Source organism: Spermophilus citellus (genome assembly GCF_964194105.1).
Source record: "Spermophilus citellus genome assembly, chromosome: 15".
NCBI lineage: Eukaryota > Metazoa > Chordata > Mammalia > Rodentia > Sciuridae > Spermophilus > Spermophilus citellus.
In genome coordinates, this window is record NC_138195.1 from 72,070,770 (window position 1) to 72,089,050 (window position 18,281).

General features: G+C 47.5%; 1 protein-coding gene across 1 annotated transcript in view; it reads right to left on the reverse strand.

Moving 5' to 3' along the window:
* Window positions 1-8,879: 8,879 nt before the first annotated feature.
* ARL3 (ARF like GTPase 3) overlaps window positions 8,880-18,281 on the reverse strand; it is a 42,444-nt gene continuing 33,042 nt past the window's right edge. The window contains exon 6 of the mRNA XM_081267953.1: window positions 8,880-9,176. Within this exon, the coding sequence (XP_081124079.1) occupies window positions 9,129-9,176 (48 nt within the window). The 3' untranslated portion in view covers window positions 8,880-9,128. The remainder of the gene's footprint in view (window positions 9,177-18,281) is intronic.

The following is an 18,281-nucleotide window of genomic DNA, read 5'->3' on the forward strand; positions in this document are numbered from 1 at the left end:
GGTGGGGAGGGGGCAAGGTCCATGTGAACTACAGGAATGTTGGGGCACAGGAAGGACTGGGACCAAAGCCTGGGAGCCTAGATCCCGCCATGTCCTCCCCTGTCCACCAGCCCTGGGCCCACAGTCAGCAGAAAATCCTGGCTCCAAGGAGGAGGAGGTGCAGAGCCAGAAGCTGCTGAGGGAGCTCGGGCAGCAAGATGCCATTGTGCGTCGGCAATCAAGAGGCTTCAGAGGAAATCAAAAGCACCAACTGGGGAAATGATGTGTGCACACTCTTTCTCTCTCTCTCTCTCAAACATACACACAAACTTCTGCCTCCAAAATGGGTCAAGTGAAGGCTGTGGGCGTGGGTTGGGGAGAGAGAATGGGAGAGGGGGTGCCAGGAGGCCCCAGAGCAGCCTGGGTCCTTGTGCCCACTCACCCTCCTGGCACTGGGGATGGCAGCAGCTGCAGGGTGGGGTGGGACATGAGGATAAATATACACCTCCCTATGCATATGGATAATGCACGCAGCTGCCCCGCTTGCCTAGTGTTCATTAGGACCAACTGTTTCAGGAGCAGTGCAGGCGGGCGGGAGGGGGTGATGTGCCCATTCACAAACTCAGGGTAGGGGGGCTGCCTGCAGCTGTGCAGACACCTCCCCTTGCCTGGATCAGCATCCCGGCTCCTCAGTGCCCCTTCCTCCCTCTCTTCTCCCAACACACGGCTCTGCCAGATCTGGAGGCTTTAGGGTAGGAAAGAGGGTTGGGGAGTGAGTCAGGATGAAATCTGGGCTGAACCCCCCATGCCAAAGGAACTGGCAAAGTGAGGGGACACTTGGGCTGGTTTGGGTCCTTTAGCCCCACAATGGGCTGTTGCTGACAAACCAAAGCTTCTTATCCCCTTCTTTCCAAAGCCATCTGTGGCATCCAAGCAGGAAAGCTGCTCTTGCCCTGTTATCTGGAAGCTCTAGGAGAGCTCCATGCATAGTCCGAAGGCTTCTCTGTGCCCTGGACAGAATTCAAGGGGGTTGGGGGCTGGTATGCAGCTGATGCTGGCTTTAACCTCCAGAGCAGGTGTCCTGGTGGGACTGGGGACTGGGTTGAGGGAGGGTGCTGAGATCCAGGCCCAAGGAGGGGTCTGGCTGGTGTAATAGGTGAGGCCGTCACCAAGAGTATGACTGTGTAGCTTGTGCCCTATACAAGGGTACTGGCCTGAGGCTCCTGTGGATAGCAGCAGGCTGTGCAAACTCCCACATGTGGGTCAGAGGACCCAGGAGACGGGCCTCTGCCTCCGGGAGCTTGCCTCCTACTCAGAGAAACCGCAAGGACAAAAGCAGTGTGTCTGTCCTGTAGTCTGCTCTCTCTTCCCCTCCAGTAGTCTCGGTGGGCTGTGGGGCTGCTGCTCCAGGGTCCAGGGTCAGGGACTGCTAAACTCCAAGCAGGAAGGGTGCAGCAGCCTCCCCCGCCTGGCAGCATTTCTTTTCTTCTCTTTTCTTTCTTCTTCTTTTTTTGGTCCCTTTTTCTTTAAGGTACTGAGAATTGAGTCCTGGGTACTTTATTTTTTTTTTTTTTTTTTAAAGAGAGAGTGAGAGAGGGAGAGAGAATTTTAATATTTATTTTTTAGTTATTGGAGGACACAACATCTTTGTTTGTATGTGGTGCTGAGAATCGAACCCGGGCCGCATGCATGCCAGGCGAGCGTGCTACCGCTTGAGCCACATCCCCAGCCCAGTCCTGGGTACTTTACTACTGAGCCCCATCTCCAGCCCTTTATCTATCTATATCTATCTATCTATCTATTTATTTTGTGGTGCTGAGAATTGAACCCAACTGAGCTATATCCCCAACCCCCTTTTTTACTTTTTATTTTCAAACAAGGTCTCAGCTGGGCATGGTGGCACATGCCTGTAATCCTAGTGGCTCTGGAGGCTGAGACAGGAGTTCAAAGCCAGCCTCAGCCATGGAGAGGTGCTAAGCAATTCAGTGAGACCCTGTCTCTAAATAAAATACAAAATAGGGGTCTGGGGTTGTGGCTCAGTGGTAGAGTGCTTACCTAGCAAGTGTGAGGCACTGCATTCCATTCTCAGCACCACATATAAATAAGTAAATAAAATAAAGGTCCATCAATAACTAATAAAAATATAGTTAAAAAAAGTAGGACTGGGGGATGTGACACAGTGATTAAGTGCCCCTGAGTTCAATCCTTGATACCCACCCCACCCCCCCCAAAAAAAAAGCCTAGGGTAGAGGCCTCAGACAGGGTTTTGCTAAATTGACTAGGGCCTAAATTGCTGAGGCTGGCCTTGAATTTGATCCTTCTACCTCAGCCTCCCAAATCACTGGGATCACAGGCTTGTGCCACCATGCATGCTGGCTTCCCAGCCTTTCTTTTGTTGAAAGGGTGGGGCTGGGTTTCCTCTGCCTTTTTTTTTTTTTTTTTGAATTTTTAATATTTATTTTTTAGTTCTCAGCGGACACAACATCTTTGTTGGTATGTGGTGCTGAGGATCGAACCCGGGCCGCACGCATGCCAGGCGAGCGCGCTACCGCTTGAGCCACATCCCCAGCCCCTGCCTTTTTTTTGTGTGTATGTAGTGTTGGGGATTGAACTCAAGGCCTTGTGAGGCAAGCACTCTACCAACTGAGCTATATCTCCAGCACCCTCCTGCCTTCCCTTCTGCTGGTGACCTCCAGGGCAGCAGTCAATTCTGGAACCCAGAGGAAAGGTCCATGGGACCTTTTTGGAAAAGGTGGGTGGCAAAGAGCATCCCTGTGTCCTAGAGCCCCCATCACCCGCATCTCCAGCAGCTGAAGCCCTGCCTGTTAGGACTGCCAGAGCTAGTGGAGAGAAATGGGCTTTGAGTTAGGGAGTCAGCAGGAACCCCAGCCAAGCTACTTCCTAGCTTCTCCACAATTGGGCAAATGCCTCGACCTTTGTGAGGTTCCTTTTCCTCACCTGGGAGCAAGGGCTAGTAATGCTCATCTAGCAGGACCAAAGGAGCCACTCAGCTAGTTGCTGGAAGGGGTGGCAGTTTGCTTATCTAAATATTAGTTCCACCCCCACCCGCAGAAGCTGGCTTCAGGTGTCCCAGTAGTCTCCCCGCCCCCTCCTGGACTCCACTGACTCTCTGCAATTCTGTCATTAATATTTCATTTCTTTAGCAAAGGCTTTTTGTTCTGGGGACATGGCTATTCACTCGGAGAAAAGACACCTCTCCGTGTTCCTTTGTACAAGAGGATTCCTTCAGCCTTTTTTGAGAGCAGAGACTTAGAAGTCAAAAGAGAAAAAGGTAACTTGGGACCCAGCCATCAAAAAGATCTGAGTTCGACTTCTGCCTCTGTCTTATTCTTTCTGATCTTGTGCAAGTGACCCAAATTCTGCGAACCCCCATCCCCAAAGTGTGAATGTAAGACCTACAGTTAATGATGTCCTTGCAAAGATTTAATAATAACTGGGAAGTTCCTGGGCCAAATGGGCCCCTCCCTAACAATGTTTTTTTCCTCACCTGACACTATGGGGATCTGGTTGTTGGCTGTACCTGCATTTGTCCACAGGTATGGCTTGTTCTGAACACACATGTGTGCACACATGCACACACCTACACTGCTGGACCAGCAGATGCACTGCAGGAAGCTGGAGCTCTCTTTCCCTCCTCCCTGCCCTGCTCCTGGTGGCTGCAGCTTCTCCGAGTTCTGCAGTGCTGGAAAAGGAAATTACAGAACAGATTGCAATTAAGGGGGATGGGGGGGGGGAGAGACAGAGGCCCTAAAATGCAGCTTGACTGAGCGCTAAACTGTGTTTTTGCCCCGAGCCAATCAGGAGCCTCTGACAGGAGCCTGTTCCCACTTACAAATCTAATTGCAGGAGGTGTGGCTGTGGTGGCCCTAGGAGCATCAAGAGAAGGGGGCTGCCAGCCTCTCTAGGAGGGCAGCTAGCAGACCGCTGCTTGCTTGTTGCTTTCAAAGTCACAGAGCCACACAGGAAGGGAGGTGGGGAGCAGAGGTCTTGGGGGCCTGGGAAAACCCAGACTCCAGAATTTCAGCCAGTTTATCTTAATAGGTACCAATGATTTAGTAGGCACTATGCACTGTACATTCATAATCTTCTCTAAGCCTCTTGGCAACTACACAAAATGACGATTACTTCATTTTACAGATGTGAAACTGAGGTACAGTGTCCTAATATATGTTAGGTATTGCCCTAGGTCTAAGAACTTTATTTACATTATCACTTTTCTCTTTTTTTTTTTTTAAGAGAGGAAAGAGAGAGAGAATTTTAATATTTATTTTTTAGTTTTTCGGCAGACACAACATCTTTGTATGTGGTGCTGAGGATCGAACCCGGGCCTCACGCATGCCAGGTGAGAGCACTACCGCTTGAGCCACATCCCCAGCCCTACATTATCATTTTTCTTAAACCTGCCTGCTGCCAGTGTAGTGGCGCACGCCTGTAATCCCAGTGACCCAGGAGGCTGAGGCAGGAGCATTGCAAATTCAAGGCCAGTCTCAGCAATTTAGCAAGACACTTATTAATTTAGTGAGACCCTGTCTTAAAACTAACTAACTAAATAAATAAATAAATAAAAAGGACTGGGAATACAGCTCAGTGTACAATCCCCAGTACCAAAACACAAACAAAAAAATCCAACTCCCTCCTACTATATCCCATTTTACAGATGAAGAGGCACAACTCAGGGGCTGGGGATGTGGCTCAAGCGGTAGCATGCTCGCCTGGCATGCGTGCGGCCCAGGTTCGATCCTCAGCACCACATACAAACAAAGATGTTGTGTCCGCCGAGAACTAAAAAATAAATATTAAAAAATTCTCCCTCTCAAAAAAAAAAAAAAAAAGAGGCACAACTCAAAGAGAGGAAGTAACTTGCCCAAGGTCACAGAGCTGATTTATAGATAAGCTAGGGTTGAACTTGGGTCTCTGTGACTCCAGAGGATACACATTTTAATTGTACTGCACTGTGCCTCCATTAAGTCCTGGGCAGGAATGCCAGATTTATTGAAAAACAAAACAAACCTTAAATCTGAATTTCAGATAAACAATGAGTTTCTTGAGTATTACAACAATATCCCAAATATTGCACGGGATATATTTGAATTAAAATTATTCATTGTTGATCTGAAATTTGAGCAGAACTGAGTGTCCTGTGATTATCTGGCAACCTTAGACCTTCTTTCTCCTCCTGCCCCTGGCTCCCTTCTCCTATGCCAACAACTTGCCCTTAAACTTGGGGCCCTTTGGGAGCAGGGGTGCTGCTGTATCTCTAGATTGCTGAAGGGGTAAACAAACCCTTCAGCTGCAAAGGGCACAGTCCTGGGTCTCTGTCAACTTTGCTGCCTACTCTGTGACTTTGGGTAAGACTTTCCCCTCTTTGAACCCTCTCACAAGACCACCCAGTATCTGGTCCTAAGTAACTGCCCACCCTAACTTTCCTAACGTCTTCCCTTTTTCCTGTGTGTGGGGCTGTACCTGAGTGAAATCTATGGGTATGCTGCCATGAGGACAGAAGACTCCCAACACCCGGGACAGGGAGCTCCAGGCAGGCAGTGCTGCTCAGAGGAGACATCTGGTGTGGAGGGATGTGGGGAGGAGGCTGAGCAGGAGAACTTGGGAGGCTGGGGGTGGAGACTGCCAGGAAATAGGATATTGAGTTTTTTTTTTTTTGGTCAGTGGTGGGTTTGGCCTGGGTTTGAGGCCCCTAACACTCCCCTGCACATAAAGGCTGTGTGAGCTTGGCAAATTCCTTGATTGAGGGAAATGGCTCTGCTTCCTCAACTGCAAAGAGCAACCCATGTCGCCATGATCCATGTACAGTGCCTGGTATGCAGGAGGCACAAAAAGGGAGCTATTGCTGCTGCTGCTGCTGCTGGCATTAACATCATATTCATCCTTCTGAAATCAGCCCCTCCAGAAAGGCTACCCTCTGCAAGGGCGGGCGAAGCCATCCGGGCCCTCTCCCGGAGCTTCCGCAAAGAGCACACCTCATTCTGGGCTGCCTTCATTTCAGCTGCATTTTATTTGTCGAGTTTTTGACAGACGTCTAAATTATACATTGAGTTTTCCACATGACCAAACACCACGTCCCTTCCTTTGATTATCATTTTCAAAAGGGACTATAAAAAAAGAACCTTTCGATGGATCAGACTGAACCCTTGAAACCACATGGAGAGCAGAACTAAAAATAAAAGGAAGTAAGAAGCGGCCCCTGAGAAGGAAAGGAAAGAGAAATCAAAGCACACGGTGATGGGAATCGAGAGACGAGTCCTGGTGAGGGTGGCGCGGTGTCACCCTCCAGGCCAGGCCGGATAAGGAGCAGCCGACAGTGAGGGTGGGGCACAGAGTGGCACAAAAATAGCCACCACTTTAGTCCGGAGGGGAATAAAGAAATTCGTCAAAAGCCAGGGGAGAGAGAAGTGGAGATGGAGGAGGAGGGAGGACAGGGACAGGACTTGTCATCCCGCAGCTACCCTGGCTGCGGACTTCTCTAACCCTGGCATGGTGCTCACTGCTGGCATAATCGCTGACTTTCAGCTGTGCACCGGCATGTTCCCCAGCTCAGCCCACATCAATGACACCCTTGTTTCCATAGTAACCAAGGGAGAACGAAGGGGAAAGGGTGCATTGCACTGGGCGCAGGGAATCCAGCCAAAAGCAGCCTCAAGGGGTGGGTGGGGAGGAGGGGAGGACTCAGTTTTTCCCACAGCTGATTTGAGCACACACTATGGCCCGCCTGGGCCTTGCCTGCCCTCTGGCCCCAGCCTTCAACCCTGCACATTCAGATGCAGCAACCCAGCAATCCTGCCGAGAGCAAAAGTCTTACTAAGGCCCACTGGGGTGGGGGTGGGAGTGGGGAGAGGGGTATCCCCTTTCTATCTTCAGATTCTGTCTTCTGGTCATGGCCACAGGGGGCGGGGAGGTGGCGCTGGGGAGAGAAAAGGGGACTTTAAAAGCATATTGTTTTTCCAAACGGGAGCTTTCAAACTCTGCATTTTCCAGGCTCCTCTCATCTACCCAACAGGGCTCACAGGGAAGATGAAAGCATGTGACATCACCATGTGTCTCTAGCTGAAAGCAAATGGGAACATTCACAGAGGCTGTTATCAGAGCAGGGCAAGCGGCTTCTGCCTGCTCTTTGGGTCTGGGAGCGCTTTTCAGAACGGTTCCTGAAGTTGGTGGTAAGAGACCAGAAACATTTTGCAGACTGTCCACCACCAGAGTCAAAGTTCCCTATTTAAGTGCTCCAAAACTGCAGACCTCAAAGCAGGCATTTTGCCCTTCAGAGGACATCCCTGGTGTACTATTTGGAAGAAAAAACAACTTTCAAGGGTTGGAGTCACATTTCCAGCCTGCCAGAAGTGGCATTTCCAATTCCTCCTGGTTCTATTTTGCTACTCTTCAAAGTGAGAGAGGAGCTTGGGAGAGCCAGAGAAGTCAGTCGCTGGAGCCGAGGATGCAGGGAAAGTTGGCTCAGTGGTTAGACAACCTTGCCTTTTGTTCTGCAAGCCCTTCCAGGTCTTTCCACAGCCACCTCAGGGCACCTTTTCCCAGATGTCTTTGTTAATGGCTTTCACTCTAGACAGCCTTTGAAACTGGCCAGGCTTCTGTCTCTCCTGCCTGACTCTTGTCCGGAAAAAGCTGGGTACACAGGGTTGGGGGCTGCAGCGTCCCTTGGCCCTTTTCTGTCTGCTCACGTGCCGTGGTAGGTTTGGAAAGGGCCACCTCCCAGGATGAGAAGGCAGCTGGCCTCCAGGACCCACCAGGCACTGGACAGTCTCTTATTCATTCTCAGAAACCCCTGAGTGGAGGTCCAGAACAGAGTTGAATTCAGGAGCAGGTCGGGCTCTGGCCTGCTTTCCCATGCTGGAAGCCGGGGGTTTCCAAAGGCTCAGGGAAACAAGCTCTTTTTGCAACACAGGTCAGGAGAGGCTTCTGCCATTTCTCTCCAATCAATCAACAGAGGACACATTTTACTGGAGAGGGGCAGGGGAGACCAGCAGCTGGGTGACTGGCTTCCTTGGGCATGACCCCTACCATCACACACTCATGTCCTTCCCAGCAGACCCCTCCACCCATGTGCATCCCACACCTCGTTGCCAGCACTGTAAAAATTGATCTCTTTGCAAAATTGATCTGTCTGGCTTTTCTCGGTGGAGCAGGTTCATGGTAAAGCTGCATTTATTTTTAAAATCTGATAGCAGCCGCCTATTGTGATCATTTAAACACAGAATTCTTTGAGCTTTAGAAATCCCTTCTATAGGAGGGCCATGGAGAAGCCAGCTAATCTCAGAGTCGGCTGCTCACTGCTCCACTGAACTGGAGAAAGCCTGTTTACGCTAGCCTGAGCCCTTGATGTGAGGGCTTTTTAAGGACCTTGTAATTTTTCTGGAATTAAACCTCCCACCTCTCCTTACATTCCAGATGTCATTACAGTCAAAAGTCATAAGAATTTGCTTCCCTGTGTGGCTGACTTGGGGCGGGGGCTGGGGTATGTTTCTGTAGTGACTTGTCTGCAAGGATTTTTTTTCCTGTCCAAAGGGTGAAGATTACATACAGTTTCCCACCTGCATGACAAGATGGTTTAATCATCTGCTGTCCTTCCCCCTCCCTGATTCAGTCTGCTGGACAGACTGAAGCCCTGGCTCAGTTGGCCATGGCAGAAATCACCAACCGCACCAGCCAACACTATGCTTCCCGACCACAAGGGTGGGGGCAGGGCGGGGGGAAGGACGGGTCAGTAAATAAATTAAGTCAGCATAAGCAGCTTCTTCCTCTTTTTCTTATCTTTTTTTTTTTTGAAAGAAAAAAAGCCCACTGGAATTGTCTAAACTGCAATGCAATCTCTTGCTCATTTAAAAGATCTCATTTTCTAATCATGTGCTTTGAGACATTTAATACTATTTCAATTATGCAGAGGAAATAATATAATTCCTTTATTTGAAAAATGATACTGAACCTCAGAGATCAGTTAAATCTACTGCTGGGATGGGGATTCTTTTTAAACTGTGTTGTTCCCTCTCTTCAAACAGCTGTCGTCGTACACAGATGGAAAAACATTTGGTCAGAAAGCAGCAAATCAGTGTTTTTCAGGACCCAACTCGGTTCCCGCAGCTCCTCCGTCTCCATTTGTCTAGATTTTATTTCTTCTTTGCATTGACATTTTTGCAGACCCAGTTCATGCCGTCCTTTGAGGGAAATAGAGAAAGAGAGTTAGTTTCAGGCAAGGCCCGGCAGGCTCCAGCCTCGGGAGGGGAGAGAAGGGAAGGGCAGGGGGCATCTGTCCTCCCTCCAGGGGACTACCAACTCTAGGCTTGCCCCAGGGGCCCACCTGGATGACCAGGGACAGTGACTTCCGGGGGGAGGAGCAGGGAGGTCTCTGAGGGCACAGGAGGGAGATGGGAGGGGGAGGACCCAGCATCTGAACTTCAGACGGGTCCTCAGGAACTCCCTCTGAAAAAATAAACACATCTGCCTGGATCCAGGCCTGATTAAGGAGCTATCAGGAAAGATTCCAGCCATTTTTGGCTTTTTCTAAAAGCTGACCTTTGCTAGGGCATTAAATTCAATAAGCCACCCTTCTGGTGCCCCGGTATGTTTACAGTGTGACAGTGTACACTTGGGTTAAATTAAATTTCTTTTTGGAAAAACAAACCCTCTGCAGTATGTGTTCCTAGACACACTCGGGGGCAATGTGCATTTATTTCTCTTCTTGCTGCACTACAGATAGGCTTAAAAGGGCCTGCTTCTTGTACCTTTAAGCTCTACCAAGCTGAGGGACTAGAGAGAAGGTTTCCTTAAAGGCACACTGACCTTGAAAGTGTCCTCTCTCAGAAGGCTGGAGAGGGACCGAGGTAAACCACACAATGCCTACAGCCACCTGGCAGGCAGCACAATTCCTCATGGATGCCAGGCCTGTCAGACATGACCTCCTTTTCCACCCCCTCTGGAGCCATACCTGGACACGCTCCCCTTCCCCATAGGCTCCCTGACCTTCAGGAGTGTGGGGAGGGAGTTCCCTTCCAAGCCCTGAACAAAATCCAAGGCGGCCCCTGCAATGAATCCCCTTCCCCGAATCTGGGTCCCACACATTTGTGCTTATCAGGCAGACATGACACCCCGAGCCCGCATTTCCTGTGGCCATGGATCTAACTGCTGAACCTGAACGGCTGAGACAGCTTACAGTAATAAATATCAGCTGACACCGTTGGCCATTCGGAACATTAATCCCATAAACAATACATCACTGCAAAACAACCAGCAGGCATCCTCTCTCCTGGCTAATCTCACTGTCACCTGCGTTTACAGTGATTAAAACTCCAGTTGCCATCAGAACACTTGGGCAGGAGAACCAGATAACATGAGCAAACCTTATGGCCTTGCCAAGACAAGGCTGGCCAGGGCTGAAAGCCCCAAGGTGAGAGCACCTGGCCATGGTGGGGCAGGTGGAGGAATGCAGAGTGGGCACAAGGCAGACGCGTCTCTAATCACAACTGGGTCAGCTGCACACTCTGAAACATGGAGGCCAATTTTAAGACCATTTTATGGAAAGGATTAATTTAAAGAGAAGCATGTTTAATTTTAGTAGCTAATTGGTTTCCAGGAAAAAAAAAAAAAAGATCACCTGCCAGGAGACAAAAAAAGATTTTACAAATACAAGAGGCATGGATAAGATAACCATCTTCTCTTGCATCCGAAGCTGAACAGCTCAGCACTTGCGCAGCATTTCCATCTTCAGGAGCCTGCACAGACGGCCAAAGGTGCCACCGCAATACCCTCTCCTCTACAGACACTCCCCACGTTGGATCAGACCAGCTGCTTGGAGAATCAAGAACAGTGTCCCCACATGATATGAATACCGCTTCATCTATTTTTTTTTTCTTTTGTTTTATGGCTGATGAAGGAGGGGGTTTCCTTTATTATAAGTAACTGAACATGAGTGCCGGCAAAGAGATAGGAAAATATTTACTCAGCTGCAGGGACTCAAAAGAGAAGATAGAGGGTGAGGGAGCCTTGCCCTGGGCATCCGCTGTGGAGGTGGAGCGGGGTTTAAAGGGCGAGCCCTGCTGAGGGGCAGTGTTCTCCAGATGTCTAAGGACATGCAATGGTGAGGCCTGTGTGGCCTCAGTGTCGCCAACAGAGGGCGCTCTCAAGCCAGCATCCGCTGACCTCAGGCCCCAGGGCCCCCACTAAAGCTGGAGGAGCGTGGGAAGTACCCAAGTCTTAATGGAGGTAAAGCCCTGTGGCTGTCCTGGGCTTGGGGAGGCCCTTTGATCCAAAGTGTTTGTTAGAGTTGGAGGTGGGAGGTGACAATCAACAATTCAGGTGACAATACCTCATAAATCAAACTGGGGCAAGCTTTGTCAAGGAGACCACTGGAAAGGAAAGATAATAGTGTTGTCCAAGGTCCCCAAGGGGAGCATCCACGTGGGACTTGCTTGATGTCGTGTCCCCTGAAGATGGCATGGTGTCTGGCCTACAGTTAACAATTTGTATCTTTTAAATTAATCCTTGTAACAACCCTGTGAAGTAGGTGCTGTTATTATTTCCATACTTCAGATGAGGAAATGAAGACCAGAGTTGTCTGGGGCAGAGGTGAACCGTGAAGCCAGGCAGCCTGGCTCCGGCTGGCCGCATCCCTGCTCTTGAACACTTACTAATTCTCTGTGACTGTGGGTCAAGGCAAGGGCTCTACCTCCAGCTTGGCGAGGAGCTGGGCGGCACCCTGAAGGGAAACGGGCAGCTAGTGTTTTCTTCCTCATGGCTTCAGCAGAATACAGAGGCCAGGGGGCCTGGGGACACCCTGTACAACTCTGCTGATGCTCCGAAGGTGCCACAGGCTGTTCCTGGCCACAGAACTCTCAAGACTCCTGGGATGCCAGCATCTAGGCCTGCAGAAGGGGCAGGTGATCCTGGCATATTAATTACCCTCCTAGAACATCCCCTCCAGTGGAAACTACATTTAGAAACAACATAACTGCAAGCAGAGGAAACTTCTGTTCCTTACATTTTTTTTCATTTGTTCTTTTTTTTTTTTTTGGTACCAGGGATTGAACTCAGGGGCACTTGACCACTAAGCTACATCTCCAGCTCTATTTTGTATTTTATTTATTTATTAAAAAAATTTGGGGGGGGGTGTTGAGGACCTTTATTTTTATTTGTTTATATGTGGTGCTGAGAATTGAACCCGGTCCCTCACACATGCTAGGCAAGCGCTGTACTACTGAGTCACAACTCCAGCCCTTGTATCTTATTTAGAGACAAGGTCTCATTCAGTTGCTTAGCACCTCTCAGTTGCTGAGGCTGGCTTTGATCCTCCTGTCTCAGCCTCCAGAGACACTAGGATTACAGGCATGTGCCACTGTGCCCGGGCTTCTTACATTTTTAAGCAAACGTCCCACACCACTCCTGCTTTCACCTGGCAAGACTCTTGTTTCTGTAAGACAGACAACTGAGAAAAGATGATTGCTTACTTGAAGTAGGCTTCTCTCTGCCTCCAAAGAAGGAAATGAACTCACAGGTTTGTTTAATGGTTAACCCTTTATTGTTAAAAAACTGGTTTGACCAATGTCCTGCACATTTGATCTTCACTATGGGGATATAATCTTTTTTGGAGAGGGGGTTAATGGGGAATAAACACAGGGGCACTCTACAACAGACCTACATTCCCAACCCTTTTATTTATTTACTTTTTTGAGACACCACCTTGCTAAATTGTCAAGGTTGGCCTCGAACTTGTGATCCTCCTGTCTCAGCCTCAGGAGTAGCTGAGATTATAGGTGAGCACCACTGCACCCAATTGGGAGTCGATCTTTGGCAAGAATAGTCCACCCTTTCTTTTTCCATTGCATTTTCTCCTGACTAGTTTCTTGCTGAAACTGAATTTAAATTGACTAGCTTGAATTCAATAATAGAAATTAAAGAGAGAGACAGAACCTCAAATACTGAGCCCCAGCCTCATGAAAAGGAAATAAATTTCTCCCCGTCACAATATTGTTCTCCACTATAAGCGCTGGGAGAAATAGAAGGCTGTCCCTAACTATGTGGGTGGAAACCTACTAATCACCAATTCCCGTGTCTCAGGATTTAAGGCACACTGCTTCTTTCTTTCTTTTTTAAAAAATATTTATTTTTAAGTTTTAGATGGACACAATATCTTTATTTTATATTTACGTGGTGCTGAGGATTGAACCCAGTGCCTCGTGCATGCTAGGCAAGCACACTGAGCCACAATCCCAGCCCCAAGCCACACTGCTTCTTTCTATGGGAGGGGTAGTCTCTGACTGCACTCTTCTTTTTAATTTGATCTCAGTCCAGAGCATCCATCACTGCTGGATGGTTGGAAGGAAGCAGTGGCAGCCATGGTTGGATGGACCTGGTTTTTAAAGCCATGCTGGTTGTGTGGTCACTTTAGTAATTGCTTTAAGATGATGAGGAGCTCAGACCCTTGCTGAGCAATGTAGCCCATCCCATTGTGCCATCAGGCCCCCAGGGTCAAGGAGCAGCTGGATGCAGCATACATAAAATATTTCTTCCTATTAATATTTTTCTAGTGACAAAGGGCACCACACCAGGGAGGATGCAAAAGCAGATGTCCTGAGCTTGCTTTCTTACTCTACAGAAAGGTTTGAAAATTTAAAAATAAACCTGAGCTCTGACTCACAGATAAGCAGCTCCACGTACACCTGGAGATGGCAACAACTGATGCCAGGCCTACAAAGAAGTAGTATATCATTTTTTTAAATATCAAAATTCGGGGTTGGCGTGTAGCTCAGTGGTAGAACATGTGCATACATGAGGCCCTGGGTTTGATCCTTAGCACCAAAAACAAACAAAACCCATGAAATTCTATTGGCATATTAGGGAAAAGTCTCCTAGATCAAGGAAAAAGAAGCAAAGCCAAGGAACTGGGCTAGTGAAGGACCAGGGCTCATCTGTGGGGCTGGCTGAAGCCGTCACACTTCTGCATTCAGACGGCAAGTGACACTTGCTGCGGAAGGGAGGCAGCTGGGAGACTGCTGTCACCTGGATCATCACTCCTGCTCAGAGAAAGATGAGGGGAACAGGGGATAGATATAAAATGAAAAGGTGGGAATGAGGGGGTGGTCTGGAAAACAGCACCAGGAGACATTAAATTCTGCTAGCTCAGAGCCATTGGTACAGGACTAAGTGCAATGACTAAGGCTAGAAGCCAGTTTAAGACTGCTGGTCTCTGCCTTGAAAGGAAATCCAAAGCCAGGATAATTTTAATTTCACATGTACATATGCACACACATGTGAACACACACACACACACACACAGTGCTTTATAGAGAAAATACCTTCAAACACCTGAAACTACAATAGCAAGAACAGCTGTGGTTAGGGGTTCAAACTTAGGTCTGCAGGTGGAAGAGGGATGGACTTCTTGATACCTTTTTCCTGGCTCTAAGCCAGATCTTTTGTTCACTATTTTCTAAATATCCATGGGAAAAGAAGAGAACATAGTGCTGGTGTTAAATGCTATATCCTGGGAGAGGCCCTAGTGGCAAGGTGTGGCCTCTAGGGTAATGAGAGGTGGCTTCTTCCGGGTTTATAAGGGAGTCTGGGGAGGGAGTTTTAGGTTATCCCTTGAGACATTTTTCAGTTCCTCCATTTCCTGCCTTCATCTACTTGACATAACCGGGTCTCTCCTGATCACGCCTCTGGACTATGGGCCTCTCACTAGGACAGAACTTTAAAGATTGATGTTCTCTTCCAGCACCTTGTGCCGTTTACCTGTTCTCTGCTCTTGACAGCTTCCCATGAAAACCTGCTTTAATTACATGACGGGCTGGCCTCCTCTCACCATCAATCAGGCAAAGACAGACCTGTTCCAACTGTTCTCAATGCCCTCAAAAGCCAATGTCCCCAGCCAGTGTGGGGATGTTGAACAACACATGGTATTACTCACCTTGTAAAGACTACATCTCCTTTGGGAATGTCAGGTGGAACAAGACCCTAAAATCCATCCCAGGAGTCACCAACTTCCGTGATCTCAAATCATGTGTTTAAGTCACTCAACTAATGAGAAGTGATAGACTGCTTAGTCCATAGAGGGCTGAGCACACCATCTAGCAGATATGTGCCTGTTCCCCTGACTTGCCCACCTGGGGTCCTGTCAATTTTTTAGTATGACACAAATCTCCCAGATACATGTTGATTACACACACACACACAAAACGCAAACAGAATTGCTGTCTTTTTTTTTTTTTTTTCTTTTGTGGTAATGGTTATTGAACCCAGAAATGCTAAACCACTAAGCTACATCCCCAGGCCTTTTTATTTTTTATTCTGAGACATGGTTTCTATAAGTTGCCCGGGCTGGCCTTGAACTTGAAATCCTCTTGCTTCAGCCTTTTGCTGGGATTACAGGTGTGCACCACCACACCCAGTAAATGCTATCTTTTAACACCTGCAACTTGAACATAAATTCCAGATTTTATTTATTTTTTTTAATTTCCTAAATTTTTCTTCAGGTTCATTAGAACTGTGGTTCCCAAGCCGGGCTTGGTGGCCATTGGCTTGGGAGGCTGAGGCAGGAGGATATTGAGTTCAAAGGAAGCCTCAGCAACAGCGAAGTGCTAAGCAACTCAGTGAGACCCTGTCTCTAAATAAAACACAAAATAGGGCTGGGGAAGTAGCTCAGTGGTTGAGAGTCCCTGAGTTCAATCCCCAGTACCAAAACAACAACAAAGAACTGTGGTGCCCAATGTTACCTGACCAACCTATTGAGCATCTGATCATTTTGGTGGCATTGTCTGTTACTGGGGAGGTAGGATAGGGTAAGGAGGACAAATAGAAATTTAGAATATCTTGATAATTATTACACAGTACCTAAGAGTGAACCCCAAACAATTAGATCTTACAGACATTTTTCTAGTTAAGTCTTTAATTTTTAGGAATATTTTAATCCTTATTAATAAAAATCATTAAAGGCCTGTACTTCAATGATGCAATCCTGAAAAGGATTCCATTTAAGTGATTCTTTTAAAAGTGAAATACCAAGAAAATGGCTGAGTGGACAAGAGCTTAGGTCAGAGGCATTACCTGAGGGAGGGACAGGGTCAATCAGTGCCTCATATTGAAGAGTGTTTCCAAAGAAAAAATCCATGACCTTTCTCTGGTTACCATTAAAGGACAATAGAAAGCAGATTCCCTTCTTAATTAACATTTTTATTAAATAACCCATTTCAAATAATGGTTAAATTCTCTAAATTTATATCATTCTATTAACCATAATCTAATCTCATTAACCTTGAAATCCCAGTCTTAACTACCCAATTCTATACACCATGGTACTATCTACTAAACTAATTATGTGACCTTCAAACTATTTCTCCTCCATACAAAATCATTATTTTTTTTGCTCATAGTTCTTTGCTAGATCTCTCTTGAATATCACTTCCTGTGAGCCTGGTTGCCGAAGGCCTCTGATCGGAGAACTTTCTTACCAAAATCAAACTATACATAATAAACTCACTTTATTCAAATTGGTCTATTTTATGTTCCTTCTGTGCAACCCCTGTCCCCACCCTCTCACTGTCTAGTGCTAGCTGCTTCTTTCTTGACCTAAGGATCCTGTAAAGAGGGCTGGGGACATACAGCTCAGGGGCACAGTGCTTGCCTAGCACAGGAGAGGTCCTGGGCTTGACCCCTAGCACTGTGAGAAGGAGAAGAAAGAAAAAGGAAGAAGGAAGGAAGGAAGGAAGGAAGGGAGGGAGGGAGGGAGGGAGGGAAGGAGGACAAATGGACCCTGTAAAGGGCATGACATGTCTATGGTAGTTCCACAGCCAGGAGCACACAGCTCCACCTGACTGGAGTGTGGGTGGGGGATGGGTCGCAGGAGCTCCCTCTCCTCCAGCAGGCTCCTCTGAGGCAGTGCCCTTGACTTTAACGCCACTGCTGTCAATACTGACTCTAGATCATTCTAGTTCTCCTTTTTACATGCCTAAGGCTGGCTGAAGAAATAGGAGCCTCACTGTTAATTCTGGCTTTGCTATTTCATCCTCTCACCACTCTGGCCAAGAGAAAAGATTACAGAGCTGTAATCTACTTTTTTTTTTTTTTTTTTTTTTTTTTTTTTAAGAGAGAGTGAGAGAGGGGAGGGAGAGAGAGACAGAGAGAGAGAGAGAGAATTTTTAATATTTATTTTTTAGTTCTCGGCGGACACAACATCTTTGTTGGTATGTGGTGCTGAGGATCGAACCCGGGCCGCACGCATGCCAGGCGAGCGCGCTACCGCTTGAGCCACATCCCCAGCCCTGTAATCTACTTTCTAATGAGTAGGCACCCAAAATATATTTCTTTTCTTTAGCCCCATCTTTATAGCCCCCAATCTCAGGATGTTCTCAACTTTCTAATTTTGTGTTCTGAACCATTTAGACAGGCAGAGTCCTCTTGCTGGAGCATTTTCTAGAAATGCAAGAAAGTAGCTACAGGACTGGGCCTCTAGGTTTTCAGGACGCCCAGGACTGTTTCAATGAAGGTGCATCCCAGATGCTGGGGATGGAACCCAGGGTCTTGCACGTGCCAGGGAAGTACACTATCACTGAGCTACACCTCCAGCCCTTAAAAAAAAACATTTTTAGTTGTAGATGGACACAATACCTTTATTTATTTTTATGTGGTGCTGAGGATCAAAGCCAAACTTGTGCCTCCCAAATATTAGGCAAGTGCTCTACCACTGAGCCATAACCCCAGCCTCCAGCCCTCCCTTTTCAACTTTATATGCTTTATAATTAACAGTGAGTAATATATTACTTTCACAATCAGAATCTGGGAAGACAGAAAGAAAACAAGTAAGACTAAACAAAATGAAACAAACAAAAACGCAACCCAAAATAAAAAAGCCAATTCCCCCAAACCCCACAGAAACCCATAGAGCTCCAGAACCCATTTTGGGGTTGCAGCTAAGGTAATCTCTGACCACCAAAGAGGCCCCCAACACACTCATGTGCATGAAGAGTTTTTGGGGTGCAAGCATGAGTGGCCTGTAGAGGGGCACTTCCTTTGGGTGGAATGGCTTTCTCTTAGGTCTAGGAGCCAAAACATCTTGGCTCTTGTTTGTAAAAAAAAGGAGGCTGAGGCAGAGAATCTTGAGTTCACCATGAGTACCCTTGGCAACTCAGCAAGATTCTAAGCAACCTAGCAAGACCCTGTCTCTAAATAAAATATAAAAAAGAAAGGCTTGGAATGTGTCTCAGTGGTTAGGTGACCCTGGGTTCAATCCTTGGAATAACAACAACAACAAAAAAGCAAACAAAAAACAAAAA